Here is a 14202-nt window from a genome sequence, read left to right as displayed (position 1 = left end):
GGCTGCTTTTTCCCAGCCTCTTTTGAAGTGGTGCTTTAGGAAGTCATTGGTAACCTCAGCCACAGAATGGAGCTTATATGCCCATAGGTGTGCATGCACCTGTGTCAACTTCAGTACTTCTGTATGGGTGCATGTTTCTTGTGGATGCAGCACGTAGTCCTTCTGCCACTCCCCCTGAGGAGCTGCCTGTGGTGCAGCAGCAGCTCCATGCATGGAGCCAAACCCCAGCCTAAGCCCCAAGTGTGTGCTCAGTGCCTTCCATACCCCCCGTAGCCCCAGCTGCCTCCTGATGAGCCTGCTCCTCTCTCTGTCCCTGCAGGCGACCTTCAAAGGCTGGATGGACATCATGTACGCCGCCGTGGACTCGCGTGAGGTGAGGGGATAAACAGGGACATCTCGCTGCCAGCACCAAGTGTCACCTGTCCCATAGGGCTGGTTCCACCCAGCTGGCCGGGGCTTCAGCTGGGTCATGGGCCAAAGAGTGGAGAACCCCCCCCCCAAAAAGTCCCCCTGCCAAGGTCTGCAGCTTCAAAGAGGGCGGTTGGTTGTGTCCCTCCCAGAGCCTTCTGCCACCCGTGTCACTGTCACCTGCATCCCAGCCGCCATCCCAGCTGCACCCCAGTCCCTGTGCCAGGCTCCCAGCCCACCCTACAGCTGGGGCTGAGCCCAGCTTCAGCTTTGCGGTCTGAAACCCCCACTCTGCACCTACAGCTCTGTGTAACATCCTCTGTGTGCTCCTCCAGCTTGAAGAACTTATCCCTTCCTGGAGACAGTGATATATATATATATCCAAAAAAAAAAAATGTTCCGAAGAGTTTCATGTTTGTGCTGTGATCCATCCCCAGATGTGTCCCTGCACCACCCCCGACCATGGCCATGGGCTGATACAGAGGGAGGGATTTCCTGCCTTTCTCTAAGGGAGCACAGCAGACTTGCCCGTGCCCCATTGAGGGTCAGCCCCGCACACCCACACCCCGAGCACGTTGTTTTCACTGCCTTTTTTTAGCTTCAGAAACAGCCGCTCTGCTCACCCCGGCTGCAGCTGCCAAGCACCCAGCCATAAAGCTGATACGGGAAAAAATGTGCTCTCCTCTGCCAGGAGCTTGCCTTGAAATGGGGGAAGTCATTTGTGACACCTAGGGACGTCTCAGCTCAAATATTAGCAGAATTAAATGACACCCATTGAGATGAGGAGGGTTGGAAGACCCTCCTCAGGCTGCCAGGCTGTGCCGCCCCTGGGTGCTGGCATGATGTGAATTAAACCACCTTTCCTTTCCCCTTTCGGCTGTATTTCAGCCCTTGGAAAGTTGACTGTTGGGAAGAAGCCCAATTTGCTCATCAATATCAACCCTGCCCCGTGCAGCCTTCCTATTCCCCAGCACAGGGCTCCGGACATCCTTGTCCTCAGCCCAGCTGGCGCCTGCTCCCTTGGGGACCACACAACCCAGCCAGCATCTGCCAAAGGCTTTGCAGCAGCCACCCCATGCTCTGTCAGGATATGGTGGCCCCTGGACCAGGGGCTTGGGGACATGCTTTCGGGGGAGAGTTAGTGTCATGTACTCGTCTCTGATTTCCCATCTCTCCTGGCCAGATTGAAGAACAGCCATCGTACGAGATCAACCTCTACATGTACATCTACTTCGTCATCTTCATCATCTTTGGTGCCTTTTTTACCCTGAACCTCTTCATCGGTGTCATCATTGACAACTTCAACCAGCAGAAGAAAAAGATAAGTATTTTCTGGGTCCCGCAGCCACCTCTGCCTCCTGGAGCCCTGGTCCAGGACAGAGGGGAGCAGCATCTTTCCTTTTCCCACTGCGACCCTTTCTCATCATTTTTCCATGCGTTGGGGAAAGACTGAACTTCTGAAAATGAAAACTTCTGAGCTGTTTTGAAGCAAATAACATGGGACAAATGCGGGGGCAGAGAGTGCGTAATGGAGCACGTGCTGCTCGCACCAAGCAAGTTCTGAGCTCACAGGATCTGGGAACATGGAGCTAGGGTGAGCGCCGCTAGGGCACGGGGTGCCCTGCTTGCTGATCAGGTGCTTCCCCAGTGCCGTCATCTTGCCTCAGCAGGAGGAAACCACAGCACTGGGTTTAGCACCCATAGGTGCTGTCAGCAGGGGGAGGAAGCAGGTTTCGCTGAATCAGCACAGTGAGCAAAGCCCAGCTGGGGATGCATGGTGGGAAGGAGCGGGGCATGGTCAGGGATGTTTGGTGGGAAGATGTGAGTCCCCAAGGCTAACGGTGGCGATTCCCTTTATACTTTGGAGGCAAAGACATCTTCATGACAGAAGAGCAGAAGAAATACTATAACGCCATGAAGAAGCTTGGCTCCAAGAAACCCCAGAAGCCCATCCCCAGGCCCTCGGTACGTTGGGTTAACGTCCTTGGAGCGCAGTGGGGAGGGAGTGCCTCAAGCCACCGACTGTCCCAAGTGAACAAGAAAGGTCTGGAGTAGAGCATTTGACGGCACAAAGAGCCAAATCCTGGTTTCCCCTTTATCTCCTCAGACGGGATCTTTGTAAGGGCTGGGGCTTCAGGAGAGGTTCACCTCAGGCAACCCTGCCCTGGGTCTGCTGGCAAGGGCAAGAGGGGGATCCCTTTCATAGGGATCAGGTTTTTCTCCTAGTTCCTCTCTCACAGATGGGTTAGAGTCAGGGAAACCTCAATGCTCCTAGAAGGGAAAGTGGTCCAGTCAATACATACACAGTTGTGACTTGGGCTTCTTGGTGGCCCAGCTCAAGCGAGGTCTTCTCTGGTGTGTTCCTTTTTGCTCTGATGCATTAGCAATGGGTATACTTGGAAAACAACAGCCCTGTGCCCACACCTCACCCACAGTGTCACCAGCCTGGCCTCATCCTGCGAGGCGCCGGGTGTTTTCCTCCCGCGGTTTGGGCTGAGACCCACGTAGGGGCTGTGACCCTGAGATTTCCTGCACACTGTTAAATATGGTTCCTTCTTCTCTTTCTGTTGTGTCTTTGTTTTCTGTGGGTCTGTTCTGTGTTCCCACCTCATCTCTGGTTCTCCATCATTGCCCCCACGGCCCGCACGGCAGAACAAGTTTCAAGGGATGGTGTTTGACTTTGTTACCAAGCAAGTGTTTGACATAACCATCATGATCCTGATTTGTCTTAACATGGTGACCATGATGGTCGAAACAGATGATCAAAGCCAGCTCAAAACAGACATCCTCTACAAAATCAACCTGGTCTTCATCGTCATCTTCACTGGAGAGTGTGTGCTAAAAATGTTCGCCTTGCGCTACTACTACTTCACTATCGGCTGGAACATATTTGACTTTGTGGTGGTCATCCTCTCCATTGCAGGTAAGCCCTGGAGGCTCTACCAGTTCCTCGGGGACCCCACTGGGTAACAAAGAGTAGAAATGGTCTATCCGATCGCAGCCATCTCCAGCCAACCCCCCATGCCCACCCTTTGAGCGGGGTGAAGGGACCCTGGGACAAGAGGGATGCAAGGCCACTCTGTGCCACCAAGGCAGGGTGAGGAGCAGGAGATCTGTCCCACTCCCTCCGTCTCAATGTGTCATGGCTGCACTGCAGAAACAGAGCAGCAGCTCTGTTTAATCTTTGGCTCTGTTTAATCTTTGGCTCTGCACTCAGAGATTTGAATATGTTCCCTTTACTGCCAGAGGAGCTGAGAGAACTGCGTGCGCTTGGGGCTGGCCTCATCCTAGCCCTGGTAGATGATGGAGAAGCTCCACCTGGCCCCCCTGTGTCAGCTGCAGAGCACAGAAAACTCACTTCTTTTTCATCCCTTTGCAGGTATTGTCCTCTCAGACATCATAGAGAAGTACTTCGTATCACCCACGCTCTTTAGGGTCATCAGGCTGGCGAGGATTGGCCGTGTCCTCCGGCTGATCCGAGGAGCAAAAGGCATCCGGACTCTCCTGTTTGCTCTGATGATGTCCCTGCCTGCCCTCTTCAACATCGGCCTCCTGCTGTTCCTCGTCATGTTCATCTACTCCATCTTTGGGATGTCCAACTTCGCCTACGTAAAGAAAGAGGCAGGGATCGATGACATCTTCAATTTCGAAACTTTTGGGAACAGCATCATCTGCCTCTTCCAGATCACCACATCGGCCGGATGGGATGGTCTGCTCAGCCCCATCCTCAACAGCGGCCCCCCCGACTGTGACCCCGAACTGGAGAACCCCGGCAGTTCAGTAAAAGGGAACTGCGGCAATCCATCCATCGGCATCTTCTTCTTCTGCAGCTACATCATCATTTCCTTTCTTATTGTAGTGAACATGTACATCGCCATCATCCTGGAGAATTTCAACGTGGCCACGGAGGAGAGCAGCGAGCCACTCTGTGAAGATGATTTTGAAATGTTTTACGAAACATGGGAGAAGTTTGACCCGGATGCCACCCAGTTCATCGCGTACAGCACCTTGTCTGACTTTGTGGACACCTTGCAGGAGCCGCTCAAAATTCCTAAACCAAACAAGATCAAGCTGATCACTATGGATCTACCGATGGTTGCTGGGGACAAAATCCACTGTCTGGATATCCTCTTTGCCCTGACGAAGGAAGTGCTGGGAGACTCAGGAGAGATGGATGCCCTGAAGGCCACCATGGAGGAGAAGTTCATGGCCGCGAACCCCTCGAAGGTTTCCTACGAACCCATCACCACCACTCTGAAAAGGAAGCACGAGGAAGTGTGTGCTACAAAAATCCAGAGGGCTTTCCGGAGGTACCTCCTGAGGCGCTCGGTGAAGCAGGCCTCCTACATGTACAGGCACAGTAAGGACGAAGACGCCCTGAGAGGGGACGCGCCCGAGAAGGAAGGTCTGATCGCAACCAAAATGCACGAGATGTATGGGAACAGTGGGATGGATGTGGAGACAGCCCCAGCCTTTAGCCTTGCACCTGTGCCGAGCTCAGAGACTCAAGATGCTCCCGGTGAAGCGAAAGTGTGGGATGGGAAACGCATTGTGAAGGAGTCGCTTGTGTAATGGGGAGCGATTTCCATCTGGTGGCATCACCCAGCCTGAAAAGACTCCATTTGTATCTCCTCTTCAGAAATCTTCCATGTTCAGATCAATAGATCTCAGATGTTGAGCTAATTTCAGATATTTCAAGCAGACACCTTAACTTTCTGAGCAGGATCTCTTACTGATCCTGGTTTTTGTAGCTCACTGCACTTGCAAAGGGCTTAATATTTTTCTTATGAGATTGAAATGTGAAATCTCTCTATTGTTGGTGAAAGAGAAACATTTTAGTTTTGAAATGATCTAATCATGGTAATGATGTTTTTCAGACATTAACAAATGAGGATGGCTGTCCTTTTACTTAAAGTAATTGTTTATTAATGTTATTTCACAATGAAGATGTTTTCTTCCTATTATTCTTCCAGAGTGCAGCCAAGTAACCAGTGAAAGATGAGCCAAGTGAAATAATATTAAGAATAATTACAGAAAGGTTTTGTGAACAAAAAAATCTCCAATGTCTTAAAGTAGCACCTTTCTTTTGGATATTTTAATAAGCTTTATGGATTTTTGTTATATACAGAGAAAGTGCAATTATGTCTTAAAGATTTGTTTGCATAGCCAAAACAAAGCATCTGCAGATATGTTCTCAGGGTTAAATATCAGATTTTAAAGGTCTCTGAATATACGCTGAAATCATAAATCATTCAGGTCTCCATGGTACGAATGTAAACTGTATATTCATGCTTCTCTTCTGTTTTCCCATTCCATCCAGATTTTGTGGCAGGAAAGCGATGGACAGAGGTAGCATTTGGAGAACCTCCTCCAGGAGTTCCCTGAAACAAAAAAACACCTTGAGCATTTTTCTTCGAGCCCCACAGCAAGCGGAAACTAGCCTTAGCTAATGACACATGTCCCCGGGGAGTGGGGAGTGGTCTTTTCATTGAGTCGCTCAATGGGGTCCCATAAACCCTATCAGCTACCAAGCGCCGGGGCCTTAACACAATGAATGCTCCTACCCAGAAACGCTCAAGAGGGGTGGCAGGTGGGTGTAAATTCTCCAAATTACCCAATACTCAGGCAGGGCATCCTTCTCTCTGCCAGGGCTCCGGAGCTGCCCCTGCGCCTGGTGGTTCCGCGGTGCCCACAGAGCCCTGGGGCCAGGAGGATCCTCGCCAGGAAACATCCCCCGGAGAGGGGTTCTCCCAGGGGAAGGTCCTGTCATTGCTCCCATAGGTGGCCAAAAGGAAAGAAAATGGAGTAAAATGAGCAAAAGGACCCCAGTTAATCTCTGGACTGCCTTCTTTCTGCAAAAAGGAAAACACTCTTAAGATCAAAACAACCACGAACTAAAACTTCCAGTTAAAACAAGGGCTGCTGCTTGAAGCCAAAGGGTCTGTCTTTTTTTCTTCTTCTCTTCTGTTTTGTTTTGTTTTGTTTTTAATTATTAATATTATATCTTCTCCCTTGGGCTGGTTTTGGCTCAGAGCCGTTGCAGATGCCTTATGGCACTCTGCGGAGCTCGCTTGCGTCCATGTGCTTTTGGCCAGGCGGCAGAGCCGGGGCCGCTCAGCCCACTGCATCACACCACGTTGTGCTTCCATTTCCATGTGCATAGGGTGACGCTCCCTGGAACAGGAGCCTGAGCTTCTTACGGTGTGGCATGCTGCTTTAAAGTGCCTTTGCATGGGAAGCATCCGTGGCACAGCTCTTTCCAGCCCAGGTTGTGGTTCACAATCAATGCTGCTTGTACGTACGTGTCGTTGGTGATGGAAAAATGCCAAAGAGCAGAGTTTGTGTGAGCTAAAGCCCTTTTTCTTTGTACATTTCTTAAAATAAACAACCGTAAATGGTCAATTATTACAATACCAAATGTGTTGGTGTGTGTTAGGGGAGGAAGTGTTTTCCATACCACTGGGAAGGGGAAATCACCTGCCCCAGTCATAAATACCTGCTCCCTCCAGGGAGCCTCTGGACACACCATCCTCTGCAGGACCCCCAGTGGGGTCCCATTCTGCTCAAGAGACCTCTCGAGATGAAAGCTCCCCCCTGCACCTCCAGCCCAGTCTCCAGAGCTTCTGCTCTGCTCGTGGATGTGTCCCATGGGCTCCTTGCTGCTTCCCCCAGCAATGAGCCCCAGCTATAGGAGACGCTGCTGTCGCTTCAGCCAAGGAGAAGGGAGGGCTTGGAGGAGGTGCCCGATACTGGGCTCTATGGAGCCAAACCTGCCCCACTGGCTGCAAGGGAGCAGGTCAGCATCACACGGAGGAGGCAGCAGCGGGTGAAGAACGTTCCTGTGCTGATGCGTGGCCAGAGGCTGAGCTGGGAGTGACCTCCAGGACCTGCTGATGTCCCCAGGGGCCACGGCACAGCCTCACCGTTGTTTTCTCTCTCCCTAGAACAGCTCGTGCCAGGGCTGGTGTAATTCAAGTGGGATGCATCACAGCACCCACGCAGGCAGCAGGATGGAGGGAGGAGGTGGCACAGCCTCCGTGTCCCCGTCCCCCTGCGGTGGCAGGAAGGACAGCAGTGAAACACAAGACACCATGAATAAGAATGGGCCGGTGAAGGGTGCAGCTGCCTGGCCCTGGCTCAGCTGTGCCCTGTGCTCATCCCGCCACCCGCTGTGGGGACATGGGACCTTCCTCATGGGACCATCGGGTCTTTCCCAGGCACCTCCAGCCTGGGGAGCAGCTGCTGGCCTTCCTTGCATTGCTCATTGCAGCTCCTATATCCAGCCCCAGGGGCTGATTACCAAATCTCTCCTGTGCTTCCTGTGCTGTCCCAGCTCTTGGGCATCTCCATCACTGCTGGCTTGCCAGGACATCACAGCCAGGCTGAGTTTTAGCAGCAATACCAAGGGTGCTGACAGTTTAGCCCCAGCATACAGCTCCATGCATGGCACAGCCTAGCTGCTCTGCTGCAAGAAGGCACCTCTCCCATCGTCTCTTTCCCTGGGGCCACAATTTCTCTGGAAACCTTTATTTCTGCTCTTTCTCAGCTCACACCCCCTTGCACACAAGGTGAGACTTGGGCTGGCTCCCAGCAGCTGCTGGATGCTCAGAAACGGCAAAAAATAAACGACCTGCAGAAAGTGGTGGTTTGGGGAGGCCCCAAGAAGACAGAGCCGGGCTCTGGGGACCAACCCAGCTGGCAAAAGTACCCCAAGGTGTTTTTCAGATGGAGTTACAGTTCAGTGCTCACCTGTAGTTTGCAGAGCACGGCGGTTGGAGAGGTGCTGTGGCACAGTGCGAGGGGGAACTGCACCTCTGTGCCAGAGAGATGGGGCCAGGGCACAGCTTGGGTGCCACTTGTGGTGGCTGTGCCCAAAAGACGCAGGAGGAAGGGTCTCGGTCATGGCAATTGTGCTGCAGAGAAGGACCAGGCATGGCGAGCACCCAAGGAGGGGGCTCTGTGTCTTGGACATCCTGTCTAGGCTTTGCCCTTACCCGGATGGGCAGCCCTAGGGACACTTTGGGGTGCTGGGGACAGGGGCTGTGCACCGATGCCACCAAACCCTGCAGCGAGCAGGAGAAACCCACAACCCGCCTCCTTCCCACACTTCATGTGCTGCTCTGACCCCACAGCCACTGGTCCAGCCTCCACCACTGCCTGCGGCTGCGTTCCCCATCTCCTGCAGGGCAGAGCCCGTGCTGTTAGGGAGCTGGGGTGTGATCCTGCCTCGCCTGGGGTAACCCCATCCCCTGCCCTGTGGCACGGAGCCGTGCTGGTGCCAGCACCCCCTCCCTGCGCTGCACCTCTGCCAGCCCAGGCGTGGAGTCACCAAGCGCTCCATGGACAGGCTCACCTCCACTGGGGGTGCAGAGCCACCAGCCTCGATCCCCTCCCTCAAATAACTCTGCCATGGTGAGCATGGCCCGAGGACACGAGGCTGGACAAGGCAAGGGCGGGCACAGCAACGGCCGCCCCAGCGTCTGCGCCGCATTCAAAACCAGCCCCAGGGAAAGTCCCCACCGCGTCCGATTTACATGAGCAGGAAAGACGCCGTCTTGCGTAGCAGCAGCTTTGCCATTTTTAGGTGCAAAGGCCAAACTGTTTGGAGCAGCCGTGGTGTTTTTGCAGAAGCAAGGGTCAGCGACTGGATGCTTCCCTGTTGTTTGTGGTGAGAAAATGGCTGATTTCTGCAGGAGGCTCTGGGTGCTCCAGGCAAACCTCTGGCTGATGGCCCTGGCTGCAGGTAGGCATCCAACGCGGGCTTTGCATTGTAGAGGGTTGAAGGAGCAAGAAAGCATGCACACTGGCATATGTCCCTTGCTTTGTGCATTGAGGGACTCCATCCAAGTCTGGCTTTAAATAAATTAAACTTTGCAAGTTATGAGCTTTTGCACAAAGCCGGCCCGGGGCTGGGACAGGGCGCAGGAGCTGGTGGGCAGCTGGGACCAAGGGAACTGGGGAGCCTGGTGCCGAGCGGGTGCAGAGCCTTCATGGCTGTGGTGGCAGGAAAGAAGGGTTTTCTTCACCATTTATTGTTCTTGGAGGCTGGAGGATGGGAGCAAGCTGGGGTCAGCACATCACAGAGGCCAGGGCCAAGCCACCTGCCTTTACTCCACAGGGCTGTGTGTCCAAGAGTGGAGGAGAAATGGGACGAAAAAGGCTTTTGGGGTTGACCTGGGGGGTCAGTGTGAACATCCCTATGCTGCTCCCTTTGAATCCCCACGGAGAAGCAGCCTTTCAACCCAGGACATGGCTCCTGTCCCCTTCCTCCCCGTCCTTGGTGCAGGGGCACCCACGAACCTTGCAGCAGCCCCCACCCTCGTCTTCAGGCTGAGGAACGTGTGCCCTTGGGGGAAAATCATGTAAAGGGCTGCTGTTGGGTAGCCACCCGAGCCCCGCGCAGATTTGATGTGGCAAGGGTTCATCCTTACTCTCAGGGTGGCTTCAGAGAAGGTGGGGAAAGCTTGAGCTGCTTGTGGATGCAATGGAAATCTTGCCTTTGGAGGGTCTGAGGGCTGCAAGGTGAGGAGCCAGCTTGGTCGTCATTCAGAAACAGCAGCAGAAATCAGAGAGCAAAGCCCCAGCTGCAGGTGGCAGGGACAGGAACCCAGCGCACAGGCTGGACAAGGGGCATCTCTGCATTGTAAAATGAGATGAGGCCAGAAGGGAGAATTTGTCTGCAGGGGGGCAGGCACTGGAGACAAACTGGGCAGCCTGGTCCCAGGCAAGTCTCTGGAGCCAGCAAGTCCCCACCACACTGCTCATCGGGGCGGGAAGGTCTGCAACGGGGCAGCAAAGTGTGGGGCAAAGCTCAGGCTGGGGAATTGGCTTCTTGTTCTTATTATTATTCTCTTCATCTGGGGGGCTCTGCAGCAGCCCCAGCATGCTGGAGGTGGTGCAGCCCCCACCTCCATGCCAGCTGCCCCGCAGCAGGGCTTGGCGAATGCTCCCCGAGCGGACGGAGCTGGGCGCTGAAGCGGCGCGGCAAACAGGGCTGGTGCTTCCTGCCCAGCTGCAGCAAGAGGAACTGGGCACCCACGGGGCACCAGGCTCCTCGCCCCGGCCCAGCCCATTTTAATAACAAAGGCAGGTTTCACCGCATTGTCAACCAGAAAGCAGCTTACTTAATTCAGGAGATGGGGTGGAAATAGGAAGGTTTGTGCTCAAATGGCCTCTGAGTCGGGTCTGGTTGATGCTCCTGAGCTCGCTGCCCCATATGGGGAGGGTGTGAAGGACCCACAGTGTGTGCCGTCCCATCTGGGATGTCCTCAGTGGGCTTCTCCTACAGGAGCCCTTGGCCAGTGTCTCAGGCCCCTTCTCTGTCTTGCAGGTGGGATCTCAGCAGTCGGGAACAGCACCGGGAACAGCACCAGTAACAGCACAGGTAACATCTCAGACCCACTGGGCTCTTCCCTGTGTCCCCAGGGTCCCTCCCAACCCTTTGGCTGTGCCATGAGGCTGCCAGCCCCAGCAGAGCCACAGATGTCCCCAGAACCCTTCCCAGGCTGCAACCTCCTCCAGGGCATCTCCCTCCCCTGCTCTCCCTCTGCAAAGCCGGATCTGTTTTGTCTTTCCTAAGGACGTGAGCATTTTAACTCAGCATTTGCAGAGTGCATTGGGTGATCGGGCCGTGGCTCGGGACCAGGTGATAGAGGTGATGGGCTTGTGCACACAATGCTTGTGCCATTCCCACCCCCACGATGCTGAGCATGAGCTCTGCCACCCAAACAAGTCCCAGCTCTGGGATGTGAAAACAGGCAAAATACAAATTTGAGCAAAATGAAAAAAAAAGTAGAAGTGATGGGGAGGGAAGCCAACTGGGGGTCTTGGCAAAGGCTCCGTGATGCATGCCAGTGCAGGCTGTAATCTGGGAGCCAAGCTGGGGCTAAGAAGGCATATGTATATAGAGATGGGTGGGAGCAGCAAAAAAAGTGTCCCAGTGAAGTCACTTCCACAAAAAATGAGTTTCCATTACAAGCACGTTGGCTTTACGTGCCCATCCTTGTCCCCTGGCAGGCAATGGGTGCCGAAAGCTGCACCAGCACCCACGCTACGTGGCGGCCAAGAGGAACACACCCATCAACTTCATCTGCTACACCCAAGAGCCCCAGAGCATGCAGTGGTACAAGACATCGGAGGACAGCGATCAGATCTATGTGATGGACCAGAGCACCTCCCGCTTCAGCGTCGAGAGAAAAGAAAACTTCATCAACTTCACCATCTTCAGGATCAGATACGAGGACAATGGCATCTACGTGTGCGACAGGAAGAACCTCACGTCGGAGAACAAGCGGCCACACATGTGCGGGACGGAGCTCAGAGTCATGGGTGAGTGGGAGCCCCCCGTCACCTCCACCGCTGGTGTGTGACCTCCACGCACTTTTCCTCCTTCCCCCCTCCACGTGAAGCCCACATCACACTCCTGGCACCCACCTTTCCTGTGCTGGTGGAACCCCTTCAGACACGACTGTAGGTGCTCCACCACATGGCAGATGTTTCTTTGTGTGCGAGACAACCCCCCAGCTTTGCCTTGGCATGTCCATCCCATATAAATGCATCCCAGGGAGTGCATTGCCCTAAAAAATCACATTTTTCCCAGTTCTGGTCAGTGGTGGGTCTTTTCCAGGGTGTCCCATTCCAGAACTGGTCCCTGATGCCAGCCTCGGGGGGTTGCAATGCCCTGGTCCCTTCCAAGAGACATCACCCCAGTCCCTTCCCCTGCTCTGACACAAACCTGTGCTCGTGCTGAGCTCGTCCCCGTTCCCTGGGAGCCTGGCATGGAGACAGGGCTCAGGTCTCTCTCTGTGCTGCTGCTCCCAGGTCACAGCAACATCCAGCAGATCCAGAGCAGGAACACCCTGAAAGACGCCATCATCATCATCCAGTCCGTCCTGCTGGTCGTCTTCATCAGCGTCCCCATGCTCCTCTTCCTAGACAAAGTGAGTGGCAGCATCGCCAGCAGCGGGGACGTCCCCGGCTCCACCCCCGGGGTGCTCACAGCAGTGCCCCATGTCCTGGGCAGGGCAGCGAGGGCACTGCTGGGGCCAGGATGGGCAAGGACCAGGTTTGGGGACATGGCTACCTGAAAAAAGCATCTGAAGTGGAGTGGGGGGACTGTCCAGATTTGCCTGTGGAGGCTGCGGGGCCTGGCCTTGGGAGAGGGGTGGAGGATCCCAGCGCAGGCTGCACCAGCTATTGTGGGAGTGCTGGTGACACCCAACCTGTGACTCTCCTCTCTATAGGGTGAAGGCAAAGAGAGCCCTGAGGAGGACCACACCTATGAGGTAATGCTCAATTAATTATAGAAATACCTCTGTAATATCAGTCTGAGCCTTGAAACAGCCAGTTATGCCCTTGCTGGGTGCCTGCTAGGTACAGCAGCCCTCGCAGGGCACACAGGGCACGTTCCTCCGAAGTGCTTGTTGCTCCTTGGCCATAGAGCAGCTTGTAGACCCCAAGCCAAGCTCTAAGCACATTCACCCGTCTCCATCTCCCCTTCCAGAAGCTGCCCTGATCCCTGGGGGAGCACTCTGGAGATGGGTCCCCACTTGGGGGTCCCCCTCCCGTGTCTCAACCTCCTTCCTCTCGGCGCAGGGTCTGGAGGTGGAGCAGATGGCCACCTACGAGGACATCACTCCTTTCCGTGACGTGAAGGCCAAATGGACGGTCGGGGAACACCCAGGGGAGGAGTGAGGGGTCCCACACCCACCGCCAGGCCGGCACCGGTGGCACCGCTCCCTGCCAGCACCGCGCCAGTGCCCCGTGGGGACAGGCACCCGGGTCCCGATCTGCCACCACGGACCTTCAGCCGCCTCCAGGAGCCCTGCGCAGAGCTCGAGTCTTGCTGCCCTTCGGTGCTCGCTGCGCCCCCCAAGACCGTCCTGCCCCGGCTGCTGCTCTTACTGCCCCGCTGCTGAACCCCTAAAGCCCATGTAGATATTAGGAGCCAACCCCAGCCCCCTGGTCGCCAGCAGCCCCGATCCCCAGGCAGCCCCACATCACGCTCTGAGCTCCTGCGTGGCCACCACAATGGCAGTACGGTGCTGGGTGCTGGGGCTCCTCTGTCCCCACCACCTCCTGGAAGGAGAGGACCACGCTTGATCACTCCCTATGCTGCAAGGACCCTTGTGGGCTGTGAGACCCCGCTGTGGGCCCTGTACTCCTGGCAGTGGAGCCAAGGTGAGCAGCACCATGGGGGTGCTATAAGTAGATTTGGGGCCACTGTTTAGCTCTTAAGCCATAGACGTGCCCAGCAGGCCAAGCTGGAAGTTGTACAAGCTGGAAGATCCTCTGAAAGTGCCTCGTTCTCTCCAAAGACTGCAGAAAGGCTGGGGAGGCAGCCCCCACCTGGAGGGTCTTGCACAGGGCTTGCTCCTCACCAGGCAAGAGCTGGCCTGTGTCAGAAGGACGTCCCCTTGGTGAGGGACAAGTGCAACCTCAGAACCTATGGGAAAGATTTAAAGTGTGGGACACAGGTGTACGACTGCTTTTTCAAGCCGTAATAAAGGTAATGGGTAAATTCACATCCTGCACCTCCCGTTCCAGGCATCCAAGCTGCCTCCTGCCGTGCCTGATCCAGGGGTGTCCTGGTGCCACATCCTGGTGCCACCCCACCATAACCCTGGTGCCAGGGGCTGTGGGATGTCTGGGAACAAGGAGCAGCTTTCTGTGGGTTCCGCTCAGGCAGCTGGAAACCAAATTTCACCTCTTCAGGGCCCCAAGCGCAGGCAGGGATGTGAAGTCGAGAGCAGCCGTGGGCTCTGCTAGAAGCCCCGGCTGAGCACTCACGGGGGG

General features: G+C 55.0%; 2 protein-coding genes across 2 annotated transcripts in view; both read left to right on the top strand.

The window, feature by feature from the left end:
- Positions 1 to 4980, top strand: part of SCN4A (sodium voltage-gated channel alpha subunit 4) — a 33416-nt gene extending 28436 nt beyond the window's left edge. The window contains exons 21-25 of the mRNA XM_035566877.1: positions 320 to 373; positions 1592 to 1729; positions 2269 to 2373; positions 3061 to 3331; positions 3788 to 4980. Of these exons, the coding sequence (XP_035422770.1) occupies positions 320 to 373; positions 1592 to 1729; positions 2269 to 2373; positions 3061 to 3331; positions 3788 to 4980 (1761 nt within the window). The remainder of the gene's footprint in view (positions 1 to 319; positions 374 to 1591; positions 1730 to 2268; positions 2374 to 3060; positions 3332 to 3787) is intronic.
- A 4104-nt stretch (positions 4981 to 9084) lies between these two features.
- On the top strand, positions 9085 to 13101 carry CD79B (CD79b molecule). The gene is made up of 6 exons (XM_035566931.1): positions 9085 to 9164; positions 10764 to 10792; positions 11425 to 11736; positions 12229 to 12347; positions 12651 to 12692; positions 13003 to 13101. The coding sequence occupies exons 1-6, from the start codon at positions 9085 to 9087 to the stop codon at positions 13099 to 13101; spliced, it is 681 nt and encodes a 226-aa protein (XP_035422824.1).
- Positions 13102 to 14202: the final 1101 nt, after the last annotated feature.

Source organism: Cygnus atratus, chromosome 25, assembly GCF_013377495.2.
Source record: "Cygnus atratus isolate AKBS03 ecotype Queensland, Australia chromosome 25, CAtr_DNAZoo_HiC_assembly, whole genome shotgun sequence".
In the NCBI taxonomy this organism is placed as follows: domain Eukaryota; kingdom Metazoa; phylum Chordata; class Aves; order Anseriformes; family Anatidae; genus Cygnus; species Cygnus atratus.
Note: the sequence above shows the minus strand (reverse complement) of the source record. Positions and strands in the feature narration are given on the sequence as shown.